Consider the following 18,019-nt stretch of genomic DNA (forward strand, 5'->3'; position numbering starts at 1 on the left):
ATAGGGAATGTAATGAATATGTAATCAAACTGAGGAGGAGACTATTGATTATGTATTAGCTTAACCTATATCTGTAACACACTTTTCTCCTTACGGTGTGCAAGTTTGGTGGAGCTATCCCCCTTGCACCCGGCGCTGCGCAATAAACATACCTGCTTTATAACCCATCTCTGGATTATAGAGTTTGATTCCGCAAGTCATAACAGTTTCTTGAATTGCTCTATAAATTTAAAATTAATATGGAGGTCATGCAGATTCTTGTAAAGGCGAAGCCAGTTTTGACAGGTTCATGTTTGCTATAAATGAGTTTGCAACTCAAGAGATCACTTCATTAGCACTCTAATCACACGTTTCTCAAGTGGAAAGTTTTCAGTGCAAACATCACAATTTCACATAGTTGTGTACAATTAAGTTAGTGGAAAAGTCTTCAGTAAGATCACAGGAAGGTACACTGAGTCTTAAAAGCAAGAAAGTTCTCTGCTTTCCAGATGTGAGGGGAGCTGCTCTCTTTTGTCCCTTCAGTACTGGTAAATTATGATGGGTCTGTTTCTGATTGATAGTCACTACCCAGCAGGTATTTTGCATAACAAACCTTGTACCACGCCACCAGCATTTTGCATATTCAGAAGTACACAGACATTCTTGCAAGTTATGATATCAAGACAATAATTTACCAAATGGTGTGGGGGGACAGTTACATTGCACACCTTCTTGCTGAGAATATTGCTGTGTTCTGCCCCCCAGTACTGTCCTGTTAATCTCCCTGGAATGAGAACCATTGCTTTCATCTGATTAGCTGCCTGGGAATCTGTTCTCAGTGTAGCTCTGATTGCCAGTAATAAAGACAATTTGATTCTCTTCCTTGCCTCTTCTGCCTATGAAATTCATTTTGAACAGATAACATTACAGTTTTACACGGACACGTTTAGAAAGCTGAAATGTTATTTCCCACAGAAAGATGAATCCACTGAATGTCTTCTTGTTTTGGATTTGAGTCACTCAGCAGAGGACCCCAGGAGTGGACTTAGTGCTGCAGCATCAAAACCAAATCCAGTAGGATGGATTTGCTGAACTGGTAGTGCTGCATCCTGCAGCAGAGCAGCGTGCTGAGGCATCCATAGATATCCATAGATATTGATGCTTCTAACATGTTACGCTGGCATAAAGAGCTTTAATCTTTTATATTGATGAGGCATTGCAGTGTTTGGTAAGGTGTGAGTTATGGGTGTGTTTATCGTACCCATATTTTTCTGTCATTTGGCACTGTGTTGAAAGAGAATGCTGGGAAAGATACAGTCCAAGGCTTGCAAATAGAATGCAAGATTTGGTGACGATGACAGCACTGATGAACCATCTTTTAAGGAACTGAGAGAGACCTAAGATCAGCTGCCCTGGTCCTTATGGGTGACTTCAACTTTGCAGATGTTAACTGGGAATACATACAGCTGATATAAATAGGTTCAGGTGGTCCCTAAGACACTTGATGATAGTTTCTTGGTATAGGTACTGAGGGAGCTAATTAGGCAAGGTGCCCTCCTAGATTTTTCATCTGCCTTGGGAATCTGGAGAGGTCCCGGATAAGTGGAAGCTGGCAAATATCCCAGTTTTCAAGAAGGGCAAGAAAGAAGATCCTGGTAATTACAGGCCTGTCAGTCTCACTTTGGTGCCTGGCAACATTATGGAGATTATTCTGGGAGTCATTGGAAACTACTTGGAAGATAATGAAGGCATTGATCACAACCAACATGGATTCATATTTAACAAACAGAACTTTCCTGTTAATAATTTCCCTTTATGCCCAGCACTGCCAACCAGTCAAAGGAATGGACTGTCCCACTCTGCACTGGTGAGACCTCACCTTCAGCACTGGGTGCAAGTTTGGGTGCCACAATATAAGAAAGACATAAAGCTATTAGAGAACATCTGAAGAAGTGCTGTGAAGATAGGGAAGGTATTATGGACCTTATAAAAGTCTATATATAGTCTATATAGACTATATAAAAATACATTGCACATTACTGTGCTTTAAAAAGAAGAGCTTAACAGTATTCCTGTCTTTAAAAAGCCCAGTCAATGGCATGCCAGAAAACAGTCTCTAGAGACTGAAGGCCTTTTTGGTGGTTGCTAATGCAGCGATGATTTCCTGTTTTAAGCTAGAAGTATCAATAACTCCAGTTACAGAGAAAAGCCTTCAGGGGAAAAAGAACTTGTGTCAGAGGAGCTCATTGGACTGTTGAAATAACAATATTTTATAGATCCAACAAACAAGCTATTCCCAGCCCGGTAAGCAACATTCTTCAGCTGCAGGTCAGCTACAGCAGAAATTAATTTAGCTCAAAAATGCATGCAGCTTGTAGTACCATTCACAGCATTACAGAATTAATTTGGCAGCACTTCCCACTCAAGGCTGGCTCTCCATGAGACAGCTCCCAAAGGGTGAGCACAGGCTTGCCCTTAATTACATGGAATGCTTTGGGAAATGCTGTGTTTAATTTATCCACTGTGGCTGGATATGTATTTCCCTTTGCTATCAACTGTATTAGGAAAGTTTCATCCATCCCAACAGAACAATGTCTACTTGAAAGATAGTCACAAATGAGCATCAGTTCCGCACAATTAGAACACATCAGAGGATGCTCCTAACACAGGCCTTCAGAACAGTTTGAACTGGGAAAATGTTTGCTGATAAGGCTCTGTGTTTTGCATTCACATCTCAGTTGTAGTGAAGGACCTGATGGGAGTCTACTCAAATCCATTCCATCTTGGAGTGCTTGATTGCCATTGTCTCATCTCAATCAAGATTTAGAGATGAGCAGCATATATTAAATGTCAGCTATTTACTATATACTATATAGTCAGCTATATACTTTGATGCAAAGTATAGATTTGGTGTATGAAGAGGATTTCTACAGAGAAAAACCCATTAACAAACTAGGCAAGGTGACCCACTTGACTGTTAATTGTTAACAGGAAAGATCTGGTGGATGATGTGTTGGCTGGGGGCCATCTCCAGCACAGCGATCACAAGATAATAGTGTTCTCAGTTCGTGGGGAAGCAAGGACAGTCAGCAGAACTGCTGCTTAGGACTTCTGTGGGGCTGCTTTCAACCTACTTAGGGACCTGGCTGACAAGGCCTTTGGGAGGCAGTTCTTAAGGGCAGTGGTGTCTGTAAGGCAAGATGCTCTTCAAGAACAAAATCTTGAAGGCACAGGACCAGGCTAAAAAACGAGCCAGCAGGTAAGAAGTCATTCATTCACCAGAAAAGGAGGATAACTCCTTGTAGGGATAAACCTAAATTTGTCCGACTAGAGCAGTATTTCTGCTTCCCTGTGTAACACCTATTGCTTTTTCGGAGTGGCAGGATGTGGATGCAGGGCGTCTGTTTGTACAGCGCAGGGACAGCAGAGGGCAGCAGGAGCCCGCTGTCTGCCTGCACTGCATCAGGAAAGCGGCCCCGGAGAGGCGCTCACCTTCATTAAGTTCGGACCTCGTGAATTTCAGAAAGCGTAAACGATGTCGACCATTAATTGTCAGTGTCTGATAAATACTGAATAGTGGTTTTCCATTCTAGCAAGGTTGAAATGCAATTTGGAGAAAACAGCATTTCCGAGCTGACTCCTGGCTCCTTTGCTTTTGTTTCTTGACAATTATGTCAAAGCCACCAGGTGGGGATAAGATCCCTTTCAGTCTTATATTGGAGTTTCCATCCTAGTTACATATTAGGTTTGTGTCTTTCAGCAGTGTAGTAGTGGTAAAGCTACAAAGCAAGTAAGTTAAACTCAGCTCCCATCCCCATAGGCATTCCAGGTCAGGGTGGATGAGCAGCCTGGTCTAGTGGGAGGTGTCCTTGCCTATAGCAGGGGGGTGGAAGTAGATGATCTCTAAGGTCCTTTCCAACCCAAACCATTCTGTGATTCTCTGATGGCTGTGAAAGGCAAAAGGCAAAGCTCAGTTTCTTTGCTTTTACCTTCCACTCACCACTGAGCGGAATATCACAACACCATATCACACAGCAGCAGCAGTGGTTAATGATTTCCCTTCTGCTGTTATGTCTGTGGGTCAAATTGATGCACTTGTGTTAGAAATCAGTGAGAGCTGGGGTGGGACATACCACAGGGAGCACTTACACTAGAAACAGCAGCCTGCCATCTCTCCTGGGACAGTGCCTGCTACCAAGGTTATTAAATCACTGTTAATGAATTTACAGTGCGTATGGGAACTGTTGAGTCATGACCTGAAGAACTGATTGATAACGTGGGGAAAGGACCCAGTTGGCCCTGGGAGCACAGGTGAAGGCAATTCATCTGTGTAACTGGAAGGGGTGGAGCCTGGCTGCAGCTCTCTTAGAACTCACTGAAGGGATGACTGTCCTGGGGAAGGGTTTTTGGTTGTTGATTTTTCCTTTGTTGAGTTTTCCCTGTGTGCCTGGATATTCAGAGATAGGTGAGCACTTTTCCCTTGTAACACTGTTTCATTTGTGCTAGTCCCTTTGTTACTATGCTCTTGTGTTGCCCTTCCACTATGTTTCCCTTTTGGATTTGTGACACTGTGTAAAAGGAGAAAGTGTTTCTCTCCATCATTTTAGCATTAAGTGTGGTGAAATTTTTCAAGGATGCATTATTTCTTTTTGTTGGTTAGTGACAGACTGTTGTTAAGCTTCAAGCTGTAACCCCAAACTTGTATTCTGTTTTCTTGCAGGTAAGTCTGGCTTGGTGTGTTTGAACTGTGCACTTTGGGAATGGGAGTGAACAAAGTAAGCCTTCTCCAAGGTATTCCAGCCTGTTAACAAGGTTAGAGTTCTGTCATTTGTTTTTGAGCTCTAATACTGTAAGCTGAAATGAAACTGGACTGGGTGATGAAACTGCAGATCAATACAGATATGCAGACTCAGTGGAATCTCCCTGTTGTTTCAGATGGGAATGCCACATAAATACGTGCTCTTGAGAATTATTTTGTATGCTGTTTCTCCAGTTCATTCTAAAACCAAGAGCGGGTGGAGATAAAACAAGATACACTTTTGTTACCATATAGGACAACACAACTTCCTATAAAACTTCCTCTGCGAACACAGAAATGGGTTCTCCAACTACAACAGTTTCTCAGGTGTGAAAATGTCTGCTTTTGAATAGAGCCAAGTTAACAGGTCTCGCACTGAAAAGCTTACTTTGTAGATCATCCAGAACTGATTCTCTCTCATTAATCAACTGGCATTAGGATCTCGCTTTCAGTCAGTGAGATGCAGCTGTTGAACTGGCATGCTTTGCTTCCCACCTGAACCTTGCTTTGTGATAATTCCTGCAGAAAAAAAAAAGCAACCACCTGACCTTGCAAGCTTCCTTGCATCAGAATGAGCAGACTACACTGAGATGGTGTCATGTGTATTGTATGATGTTCTTAGACTTTTTTCATCCTCTCTTCTCCCATTACCTCCAGGAATAGTTAAATTCATCTCCCATCTAATTCAAGTGTTGTTGGGGTCAATCAAACAATGGCTTCTTTAGGTGCTCATACTGTCCTCCTGGTTTCTGATTCCACTTTGCGTTCCTGTGCCAGTAACAAAAACCTTTTAGCAGTATTTCATACGCATGTGTTGTGATACCTGTTCATAGCTGTGTCACTGCAATGCCAGGTAACACGGCAAGTACTGGATGGTAAAGGTACAGAAAATGGCACACAGCGCACCTTCTTTTGCAGTCATTTCTGAAGCTTTAAGCTGTTCACTTTGCAAATACAGACTTCTTTAATATTTCATCTGAACACTCATGTAAGCTACTCGCTGTCCTCATATTCATTGATTAGTTTTGCAGCTGCTCTGTATTGTATGCATTTTGTTACCTCGTTTCAATTACTGTTTAGATCAAACAGCAAAATGTTATATAAATGCTGAACAACCTTTTATGCTTGGCTCCTTCCCCTCCCCTGATACAGGTGTGAGCCATTGATTTCTGTCATTACATGTGAAAATTTTCTGTGCCTTTTCATGAACAACATGCTGAACAAGTGGCATCCAGCTGTAGGCCTCCTCCACACTCTCAGATATCCTTACCACTCCCTACTTGGGGAGTTCTGCAACAAGAAGCATTCTCCAGGTACTTAAAACAATATATTAATTGCCCCCCAGGAGCAGTAAGTATCATGGCTAATCGGGCACATCACACATTATCAATGGAAAAAGCATGCTGCCATGTCACAAGGCTGTGTGGGAGTTCCTCTTATTGAAGACACTCTGGATCTATTAATGGCAGAGGGTTTAGATGTAGAAATGTCATCCATCATATTTCATTGCAATAAAAGGCAGGCTTGTATTTCAGCACCTGTTTGACATGTACAAACGCATGTTTTTAACTATGGTTCTCTGAGTACCCGTGGGCTAGGAGACTGATTGTGCTGGTGTTCACCTATATAGGCAACTTTGATTTCGAATGAAATGAAATACGAGGCAGAATTGTTTCTTAGCTTTAACCACGGAGTCAGAATTTTGTGCTTCTCCTGCTGTAGATCTGGATATTTGTCAGGCATAGTTTCAAAAGCATCGACGTGATGCTGGATGCTGAAGAGCAGCACACTTGAAATCTCAGAGCAGGCTTAGCCATTGTGGTCCTTGAAATGTCAGCCAGCTGCCTGCGGCCCTATTTGTTCCAATGATGGAAAGCAGTACCTACATCAAGGTGCCTGGGCAGCCCTGTGATTTATGAAGCCCACGACATGGTCCTGGCAATAAGAAATGTCTGCAAGACAAAGCGTATTATTCATAAGATTTCTGTTAAGTAATTTATGTAAAAACTGAAGATTTGTGTTGCAACCTCATTTTATCAGCTGTTCTTTGAACATTTTTTTTCCCCTGAGGTGGAAGTCGGGTGCTCGGTAGTGATTTATATAATGAGGAATTTTCAGGCTTTTCAAATGATTTCTTCCCAGTTCAGAGGTGTGCATTGAGTGCCACGTCATGGAGATCGAGCTCAGTTCTTGCCAAAGCCAGAAACAAACTCAGTTTGTTCTGAGGCACTTGTTCTGGTGTTTGTTGTGATGGCAAATTGTAAACATTTGTCCTTTCCAAACACTGTTCAGGCTTTACAGAACTTCAGTCCCATTCACAAGGGGACTGGCATTAAATCAAGCTTCCTGTGGGAAGAAAGACTTCCTATAGTGAGATAACAGTTCAGTTCACAGCACTGTCTTTGCAGGAGAATGAGGCCCGTGGCCGCAGTGCTGTGATGGCTGCATGGTATGCAAGTCTGGGATGTGTGTTTCTGCATTCTGCATAGCTGCAGAGGGCATATTTACTATCTTTTGTGTAGCTGCTTACAGCTCTAATGTCTGAGAGGACAAAGGGAGAAAGCTGAGATGTGCCACTGAGTAACTTTGAAAAGGTTTTTCTCACGAAGCAAGACTCTAATGGAGAACGCTGTGGAGAAATGAGTGCTTCAAGACATATGACAAGCTAGGGAGCTTTGCACAGCCTGCTTGTTAAGCAGCAGCTTGCATATGCGGTTCTTTAAGGCTCTGTTTAGAGCTGTGATGAAGGGAAAATACCTTCAAATAAACAGGCTGCCTTCAAGTGTGAGGTGTGTCCTTCAGACCATGGGTTCCAAACAAATGGGTTGTTTTCCTCTATGAATAGATAACCTTTCTTAAGGTCTTAATGTGTGTTATGTGATGTGTCCTAGACCAGTTCTTCCAGTGAAGGGTATCCTTCCCACTGGATTCTGCACAGGTTTATTGAACAGCTGTAGAATGCTTGAGCCTTGTTTGTGACCAGGACACCATTCTGTTCAATGACTGATTGCTCCTTGTCACAAACAGGTGTCTGTCTGCTCAGGGCTGGACATCCCAGTTTTCTCTCTCTGGCAGATCTTATCACTATATGCTCACTTCTGAAGGAAATATTCTTCATACTATTATTCCTTGAAAGTTCTGAAAACTTGCTTTGCTTTCTTCTGGCTCTGCTATGCATTGTATGGTTTTCCTCTCACCATTAATACCCTTCACCTCTTTTTTTTTCTTATTTAAAATAAAAAAAGGTTGCCAGGCAGGGTATCTGCAACAGGTCTCCACTGTCATTCAGAAAGGGCTGAGGCTGATTACACCAGCAGTTTGGTGTAATCGATTTGATTAAAGCTTCAGGAAGAAAATGAGAATCTCTAAGCATTTCTTTGCAAACAGTGCCCTGACAGCTATGCCAGCCTGTAGCAGCTGTCTTTCTTCCCCCTAATTTCATGCTTCATTGGCAACAATGAGGGGTTATTAGACAAGGAGGCACTAAGGTCACCTTCACACCTTAGTTTGTTTTCATGTGAGAGGCTCAGCTGCTTCCTGGGCTGAATGTTGTTTGTTTCTTTTGCTGGATCTATGAGCAGCATGGCTTTGTAAGGCTAGCAGGACACCAAGGAGAGGTTTGGGAGCCTCTCTTTCTGCTGCTAGTTCTGTCCATGCAGGTTCATGGCTGTAGCTAAGTTGCTTCATCACACCACATGTGCCATTCTCTGCCTGTAACCCGGTGGCATGATGGAGCTCCATTTTTGGGAACAGCCCAAGGAGTGCATCACTGAGCATGGGGTGAAGCTGGTGCCATTGCCCCTTGGATGCTTATTCAGCAAGCAGGAAGCTGGTTGTTGTACTGAATGTGTCATTACATTTAAAGCATAAAAACTGCTGATAGTGCCTGTATTAAGGACATGGTTGGTACTTTGGGAAGAGAAGGCACTTCTTGTGTTAATGGCTTGGCTATGAATCTGAAAAAAAAATAGAGTGAGGTGAAGTTGACTAGTGAGACACTGAGAGGTGAAATTACTGCCCTGGACACCCAACCTATGATACCATACAGCATAGCTTATAAGGTAAGAATTTAACAACCATTTCTTTCTCAGAAACTTAATTCCCACTTGCATTAAATTCTTTCTGTATGACTGTATTATAAAATTATATTATTGGATGTGGATTTTATTCACTGAATAAATTGGCTGGGAATTAACATTATTAGCATTTGAGAAATTAATGAAAGCATGAAAGGAAATATTGAGAGAGCTGGAGCTGACACATTTGCCATAAGTTTGAACAGAGCTGTATTTAAAGAAGATGAGCATGCGAAGATACTGAGGCATAATAAAACCTCCTACACACCGCAGAATGAAATATTTATACTGTAATCATGCTATTAATAAAATGATGGATCAGCCAGAGTCATCTGCAGCAGGACTCAGTTGAGAGACTGGTTGCTACTGAGAATTAAGGAGCTGGGAATAGAGGAGCAGAAGCATATGGGCTAGTCTAGGGCTCCCTGTCCCAAATCAGCTGCAGCCACAGGTGTGGTGGGGATGGAGGGGCAGCGGCCCCTATGCTGTTTCTAACTTCATCCAGCATCAGAGCAGTGATGTGAGCATCTCCCACAGAGCCTGGCTGGAGAAAACTCTCTATAGTTTTTATTTTACCTATGTTTCCCTTCTCTTTTTTTCTTCTTGGTCTATCCTTTATGCACCTTAATTTTAATCTCATGCTGTGAAAACTGCCTGCAAAGCAGGTAATAATTAAGCAGTTACTTAGGGCTAGTGCCCATGCTTAATGAACCCCCAGGTATACTGGATTCTGCCCGCACATTGCAGTGATAATCAGTTTTCTGTGCATCCCTTCTGCGTGCTGCAATGGGCTGACACCATCTAGGTCCCCTGCCCTGGGCATACAGCTGTTCCCAGCAGGGATGAAGTATTAAAGCACACGCTGGCTCCTTATCACTGCTAGTAGGTGGGTGAATGAATAATCAGATACTCAGCCAGCAGAAACTGGGTATTTTCTTCCCAGGACACTCTCCAGTGTTTCTCAGTTAACAGGAGTGTTTTCCTTTGTGGCAGATTGCTCAGGTTGAAACATGAACATTGAGAATTGTACTGAGAGTTTGTTACAGATACAGTGTGTTTCTGTGAGGCAATAGCTGGTATGAACTTCAGAGCCTGCAGCTCTGTCCTGCCAGCTCATCCAAGCAAAACCTGTTGAAATCAGTGTATATTTGGGTAGACTCCTCTACTTTGTCCCCACAAAGGTTTGGCTGCTCAGGGCTCCAATCACCTGACCTTATGAACAGGCATCCCTGTTCATTGCAATGAGTTAAATCAGACAACCTCTAGAAGTCCCTTCCAACTCTAAGGATTCTATGATACTGTGAAAGTTAATTTGGGATGCTCACTGGCATCACCCAACTCACATCACCCAGTTCATGGGTTTAACTTGGCCAAAATTAGGCTTAAGACATTTTCTTCTTCTCCATCCCAGGCCATTTCTATTAGTCAGCATCTCTTTTCCCTTCTGAACTGAAACACTGCTGATAAATGAATGTTGTACATTATGTCTGGACTGTCCCAGAGGTGTTTCTTTTCCATGGCAGCTGGATTTGGTCCTATGGTAATTTAACCTCTCCTCAAGAGCATTCAGGCCCAATAAGAAATTTGGAAGGAAGTTGTGAGATCTTCAAATGAAGTTTGATAGAGGAGAGAAATACAGGTTTTATTTTGAGGGAGGATACCTGACAAAGCTGTGGATGCTGATGACGCTAATTATATAAATAATGAAAGAACGTCTCTAAAATATTAATACACTAGAATAATCACATGGGAAACAGAACTTGAGTCAGACTTTTAGCAAGACACTGCAACACAGCACAGTATTGCTGAAGTGAATCAGGAAACTGTTTGGAGCTATCAGAGGAGTCTGTGGGACTGAGTGATCTATACAGCAGCACAGACACAGTCTGTGATTCCAGGAGGGTGGGCTCATGCATATAGCAGACTTGGCACTCAGTTTCCTGCTGTGTCATTTAAGCACTTAATGCAACATGGCATTAACCTGGGAGGTATCAACTAAAGCATCAGTAAAGACAGAAGTGCACAAATGGTTAAAAAACAATAACTAAAAGCAGCGAGGCAGATTCCAGGCATTCAGGTGATCACCATAGTAATTAATGTCAGTTCAGTTTATGTTCAAAGTCAAATTATCCCAAAGTGAGTTAACCTTGAGTGAGTGACTGTTCTGGCCATGGCCGTAGTGCCCTTGCTCTCCTTTCTGCCCTTTCCTCATCTGGAAGGTGGCCCAGGAGCAGCAGCTGACCCACAGCAAGGTGGCTGTTCCACCACCTGCACACAGAGCAGCAGGAGGGGAAGAATTTATTGCTCATACATCTCTAAAACTTAAAGATAGGTTTCCCTCTAACTAGTTTCTTCTTACCACATTTACTGTTTACTAGATTCTGGTGTTTGATCTACAGCGTGTCTGTGGTAGGGGGGGAAAAAGATAACTGAGTGTCTGCTAGAAGTCTGTGATTGAATATAGATTTCATTCGATAGGGAAATACAGCAATGGGTCACTTTCTAAATGAAATTATTTCTCTTTGAGTTTTCTGAAGTTGGCTTCAGTGTGTGCCCTAAGAATGTGTTTGGACTTTTTCCCATGTGTTCATTCAGATGGGATCTCTCTAAAGCTGTAATTCAGTGTGGGAAAAGCAGCATGGGGTTTTACTAGATATCAGACAGATTTGGTTAATTTTGGCTGTGACTGAGAGGAAACGCTAAACAAAGTGGTTACTGTATATTCTGTTGCCTTAGAGACTGAAACATCTGTATCCAGGCAGGCAAGTGATGCAGCCATGGTAAGATCTGACTTCCTTACATTCCTGTGTTCATCTTGCTGTCAATAGAAATGTTTTATGGTGGGAATATGCTGGGCTTCTTTAGCATTGTATTTCTGTGCTTGTGTGACATGGCATGGGCTAGGAGGGCTTTTTAATTAAAGTCTAACTCTGAAGTCAGGACGCTCCCTAAGAAAAGATGCTTTTACACGAATAATTTTTCAAGATGAACTTGGAGGGACTTGAAATGATTGTGGTACTGGTGATAATTGTTGGATTTGTGAAGGCGCTTGAGCATCTGGGTCTCCTAGAAGGCAATTATGAAGGTAGGACGTTAAGAAATGCAAAATTATTTTATTCTGAAAGCCATTTGCTGCAGAGCTTTATACTTGAATCTGTGCATGTACAGCGTCTGAGTATCTGAGCAGCCGGATAACAGCTCGGATAACTTTAAGGTGCTTTCTTTAGACAAATGAAATGTATTTTATATGCCAGTATTGCATTGTAGTTTTTACTGCAGCTCTGGAAGTAGATGATATCGTCTTTGATGATTCTTTGCTTGTGTTTAAGATTGTTTCAGGAACTTCGGTGCAGATCTGTTTGCTTTAGCAAAGTGCAGCTCGCATCCTGGAGCACAGAATGAAGGAAGGCTTTATGTTTTAATAAGTTTATCGTTGCAGCATCTCAATTTGTTCTCTTTGCTGGCAATGTCGTGGCTTATTCTTAGCTATTGACTGTTATTAACAGAAAACCCCCAAACCTTACTGAGCTTATAGGGATGAGTATTTCTATCAAAATCAGCTCAGTCCTCTTTTAGAGTATTTATCATTAACAAATCTGCCTGTTCTTGCTCTATAATCTCACAAATGCTTTACAAAAGCACACAGAAAACTACAGATAGTGAAGTCAATCTGCTATGCTGAAGATAGTTTGAGGGAGCTTACTACTAAAGATGCTTTAATTCTCCTTACCTCTCTGTTTTTATAAACAATGTAATTCATGCAGAAGCATGGAAATATTACACAGAAGCAGTAGGGATGAATTTCAGACAGTGTGCTCTATAAATCAGAACACGCCTGTGTAGACAGCAGCACTGTTTAATAGGAAGAGTAGATTTACAGTGTAGTCAGAATGCTCACGGATGTGATATACATCAAACAGCTGCTTTGTATGGAAACTCAAGGGTCGTTTTTCATGGTGAGCTGGTAATACGCAGGTATTAAAATAACCTTCACTACCCACAGATACTGAACAATTACTCCTTTCTGCTTCAAAGCTCACAACAGCCTGAAAAAAGGTGAGGTTGCTGGCCTCATATTAATTACCTGGCAAAATTTAGTGTGGGGTTCAAGGAACCTTGGTGACCATTGGGCAGTACTTACTGGAGGAAAAAATTCATGAAAGCTTTGGTTTGTTGGTTATGTGCTTCGGCTTTAACTTGTCATACATGTATGTGTTTCTCTTCCTTCCTGCTGCTTTGATTTCTTTTCTTTAGCCTGTTATGCTTAATCAGGAGGTTCCTGGTGATTATTGTTGCATGGCATTGTGAAACAGCATTTTGGAGGTAGGGCAATAGTACAGACTGTTTGCTAGTGGCTGTACATACTAGCTCAAAGTCTATGGAAATGATCGTATTTTGTAAGCAAGACAGAGTGGCTACAGAAAAAAAGGCATTTATTCCTGTTTTCATTTGTCTTCACAAGTCTGTGAGCTCCTACCATAGATAGGAAAAAGTTTTATATGGTGCCTGATGTACGCTTAATTTCCTGTCTTAGCTCCGGCAGAGTCCTTAATGAATTGGCTCCATATGAGCACCTGTTTTGTGGAATATTTTTGTTGTCTGAGTGAATTTGATGGGCAGATGCTACTTAGAAACTTGGTTTAAATAGAGAAAGCGCTGAAGAAGGAAGTTTTAGGAGAGAGCTGTGTGTTTTAGTGGCTGCATTTACCCAACATCACGTTTTATCCCATACTTGAGACCTGCGTATGTGTCGTGAGGGAGGAACTGCATACTTGGTATCCCCTAAAGAAGGGGGGAAGTTTGGGATAGTTGAATAATTTAGAGGAAATAGTTGTTTTCTGATGGGATTTAGATGAAAATACAGGGTATGAGGTTGGAGTTACTTGTTGGATTATGCTGAAAACGGCCTCAGGTAAAATTTACTTGCAGAGATTATAACTTCATAGCAAGTTGGCATATTTATCCTCTGTAGCTTGAACATGTGCAAATTTATGGCTTAATCCTATTTGCTCCTGCGGTGTCGACCCAGTGTGAAAACATAGAGCATATGCGTACTTCAGTGTAGTCCTTGTCCTTGTGGAGTCTGATGCTTAAGATGGCTTAAGTCAGGTTGTCTCACATTGTTTTTCATCAGAGACCATGGACTGTTTGTTGCAATAGTTTTATTGAGTGGTAATTGTTACATGAAGAGATAATACTTAATACTTTATTTGGAAAAGGTTTAAACTGGTATTACCTTTTATTAATGTTAGAAGCTCTACTATATAGGGCTCTCAAGGATTTAGAGAGTATGCTGCTACTTAGGACTGTGTCTGCCAGTACAGTGTAAATTCTTCAAGGCCAGATTATCCTAACAAGAAAACAAATTGCTGTGGTCACGCTTTGTTATGCAAAGAAAAAATATGCATCGGATACGTATGGCAGTGGAAAGGTGTGTACTAAATCTCAAGCACAACATATGGACTGCATACAAACAGCAGCCGCAGTAGCTGGAAGGTGCCTTTGGCCTAGATAATTTGTAGCTGCTGTTCCTATCTCTTGAAAAACTTGTATATATTTACAGGGGAAAAGGACCAGAATGACCACAGACTGAAGCAGTCTAAACTACCCGAACCTCCTGAACCCTTCCAGCCAGCGATGAATATGCTCTGCTGGAGGTCACTGTTAGCAAAGAGAAATTCCACCCTTCGAATTTGAGTTCTCAGATCTAACAGTCCTTTTGCTCTCAATCTACCACTTACAGACATCTGGGCAGGAGAGCCAGCAAGGGGACTTAGTGCTACTGAGGTCTTCTGAGCAACCTGTGCAGCACTCAAGCCTGTAATCTGCTTTGCAAAAGCATTAGCCCAAACCACACGTTTAGCTGAGCAAAAAGGATGACTTCAGAGTTTTCCTAACTGGGCATTTATCTGCATTTAAAAAAGTGTTTTGAAAACAGTATAAACAAGTTTGCAAACAAGCCATTCCCCATCTGTTCTGTTAGTATTAAAACATAGTGGAGAAAGGCTTCTTTTTTTAGCACCTGCTCAACAGCTCAGTGTTCCTGGGGAAAGCTACTATATTTCAGCTTCTGTTTGTGGTTTCTGAAGTGTCAGAATTTATTTGGGGCATTGGGGGTGGCACGGAGCTTCCCCCAGCAGGGCAGACAGCAGCTTCCGTCATACCCAGTGTATGAGATTTGCTGCCACAGCCACAGTTCCTTTCAAAGTCTCCTGTGCTCTGACCGTAGCTTAGCAGGAAGTATCAAACTGTGCTCTCACTCTGGGTTGTCAGAAGCCAAATGTGTGCTTTTCTTTGTCACTGAGCATAATGCCCATCTTTTGCTATTGGAAAGTACTGAGCTCTGATGGTATGAATGATTAATACTACCTCCCAGCTACTGAACAGGCTAATATGATTAATGTTATCTCCCAGCTACTATCTAGGCTAGTAAGCTATTTTTGTTAAAGACAAAAGAAGCTCACTGTGGGCCAGTCTGGACCAAGCGTGAGGTTTCTGCACAATGCAGGAACTGATAGGTCAGAACTACCAGCCAGTATTTGCCTGGAATTTGTTTTGTGCCTTGCACTTCTAGCACGCTGTGTCAGCCCCACCAAAACAACAGCAACAGCTAACAGGACTGTGCCCGTGTTTATGAGCTCAAAAAGTCAGAGACAAGGAGTTTGTGAATTTTCCTCACTTCTCCAACACAATGCTGGGACAGGCTAAATCACTTTTCCTGTGCATACTCATTTTTTCCATATGTAAAACAGAGTTATAGTGAATCATGGAGTCATAGGATATCAGAATTAGAAGGAACAGACACGAATCAAGTCCAACTCCTGAAAACTCCTTGGCCCTAAAATACTTGGAAATTTTAAATGGGAAGGTACCAAATCAGTAGAGATCAAACCCTAGGATTCTGGTAACAGTGTTCTGTTATGTACTGCTGAGCACATAATAAACCTCTCTTCGTTCTGCCACTACTGACAGACTCCTCATAGTGATCATCTAATTCGCTCTTTAGAAGTTGGATAAGAGATTGTCACAGGAGACTTGATGGGTATAATGCAGAATTAGGATCCTAACTTTGTCCCACTAATCTCACATCATTCCTGGTTTGTAATGTCAGCGGGATATTTTACATCTCTGTTCATTACCTGCAATGGCAAATTTTTTCTGCTGAAAGTACTGATGTTTTCCAGGTAAATATACAGCTGCACCTTTCTCATGTTCAGTGTATTCCTCAGGCATACACGCTTCCTTCAGATGCAGAAAGTAACAAAAGAGATGCTGGCTTAGTGTATAGCTGCTAATAAGCTGTCAAGATAGAAAAAGTAACAGCACAGGTTGGGCAGAAGATTGTACCTCTCCTCTTATGTATGGAGAAGCAGAATGGGCAAGGCTTCCTCTGATACCTGCTACCACCTAAGTTCTAAAAACATTACAGATATTTTGACTTCTAAATGCATTTTTCACTGTTGTCTTTTATCACAGTGATGGAGTGGAACTGATTTCCCTCATTGCCACGGTGCTGTCATTCCTGTTCTTCTCTATCCAGCAAAAAGGTGATTTTCATTCTGGCAGGCAGTCTGTGTTTGAATTAGTTGCTGTTTCAATTTATCAGACATCCTACATAAAGGACATTGGCAAGGAGGGTCAGAGGATCTGATTATTCTGATAGGAGTGGAATAGACTTTTGGAAGAGGTAAGGTCAGTATATTGTCTAATGTACCTCAAGCCCTTCTCATCATACAGCTCAGAGCATGGAGGGAGAAAAGCTGTGTGGGGTTGAGCTTCTTGGGTATCAGAGGACACCAAAGGCCAGATGGATCTTGGTAGTGCAAACAACAAGAAGAAAATGTTAACCAGTACTAAGAATTCTTTCCTTCTTTCCTCTCAAAAAGCAGCACTAGAAACACTGCACTTTTTCTTGGCAATCTGCTTATGCCTCTTGTATTGCTACCAAAAACAGCAGTGCAACTGGGACCCTGAGCAGGCACAGGGAGAGCGTGATTGTGGCATGCGGGGCAGGACTGAGAGCACCATGTATCAGCCCCTCATTTCTTCCTTTGTCTCCTTTAGTTGGAAAGCTTTTATTTAGTTCCTTGAAAGAATCTCCACCACCGAAGGGATTGTTGATGCAGAAAGCCAGTTGTCTTTTGGAAATGAAATGTCTGCCTATGGGATGTGTCAGTTTAGGACTCAAGCTGATGAAGGACGTGGTTTATGTCTGCTTTTTGATAAGCATCCTCACTTTTCTTCCTTAGCCTGGTAGGTCACCTTAGCCCAAGCAGCATCAGGCTCTCTGCTTAGTGGTTCTTTGTCTCCATTCATCTGGGATCATTTTAAAACTGAGCACCTGTCTTTCGTTTTTCATGCCTGAGGGCTTCAGTCCAGTGGGGAGGTACAGAACAGCCCATATGCTGGCAGTGCTGTGGGCAACACAGATGATGTTTCCTCTTCTCCCTTAGAGAAGACAGGGCAGGGTTTATCATACCCACGATATTGTGCAAAAGTAGGGATGAAAAAAAGCATCCATCCACAATTACTGTAAGAATGATGCAGTTCTCACACTGTTCTTCAAATGTTTTTTTCCCTGAGGCTGGGAATGCTGTATTACACTGCAGCTGCTGTGAGCATATCTGCACAGCTTCCAGACTGTGCTCACAGCTTTTTCTTCACTCTGACTTGGGCATCTCTGCCTTCTGTTAATAAAATGTAGTACAGATAGAAAGAGGCTGCCCATAAAGTTCTGTTCAGTTGGGTTTTTTACACATAGGCATTTTCTCAATGGCAAATACAGCTTCTGGGCTGTGTAAGAATAACTTACTGGCTCCTTAATCATTTACTGGGTTTCTACAGCCAATTGACAGTTACTCTTATTACAGCTCTTATTGAATTGCTATTTATTTTATTTATGTGATAATAAAGCAGTTTGTATAATTATTTTTATTTAGCTTGAAGTGGGTTTAGTTGCAGGTGGGCTGTAGTGACATTTGTGTGCACATAGCTGTGATACCCACTTAAACTTATGTTTTGTCTTGATGTGTTTCATTGTTTGGTCTTGTTTTACCAAACGTTGAAGGACTTCTGTGCTTGGAGCTTTGTCACTTGGTGGGCTGGTGAGTCTAGGCCAGGGAAATGCCCTATGTGAAGGGTTTGGATGTACTTGTGCAATCATATG

At 42.0% G+C, this 18,019-nt stretch overlaps 1 protein-coding gene across 5 annotated transcripts in view; it reads left to right on the plus strand.

The window, feature by feature from the left end:
• Positions 1–18,019, plus strand: part of KCNIP1 (potassium voltage-gated channel interacting protein 1) — a 206,074-nt gene that overhangs the window by 139,195 nt on the left and 48,860 nt on the right. Inside the window, exon 1 of one of the 5 annotated variants that reach the window (XM_015876312.2) lies at positions 4,337–4,444. The exons of 2 other annotated variants lie outside the window; for them this stretch is intronic. In XM_015876312.2, coding sequence (XP_015731798.2) covers positions 4,363–4,444 — 82 coding nt within the window. In that variant the 5' untranslated portion in view covers positions 4,337–4,362. Of the gene's footprint in view, positions 1–4,336; positions 4,445–4,766; positions 4,792–11,680; positions 11,939–18,019 lie in introns of those variants that run through there. 2 more of the 5 variants (XM_015876313.2, XM_015876309.2) reach the window with 2 other exon arrangements.

The sequence above is a fragment of the Coturnix japonica genome, chromosome 13 (assembly GCF_001577835.2).
Source record: "Coturnix japonica isolate 7356 chromosome 13, Coturnix japonica 2.1, whole genome shotgun sequence".
NCBI lineage: Eukaryota > Metazoa > Chordata > Aves > Galliformes > Phasianidae > Coturnix > Coturnix japonica.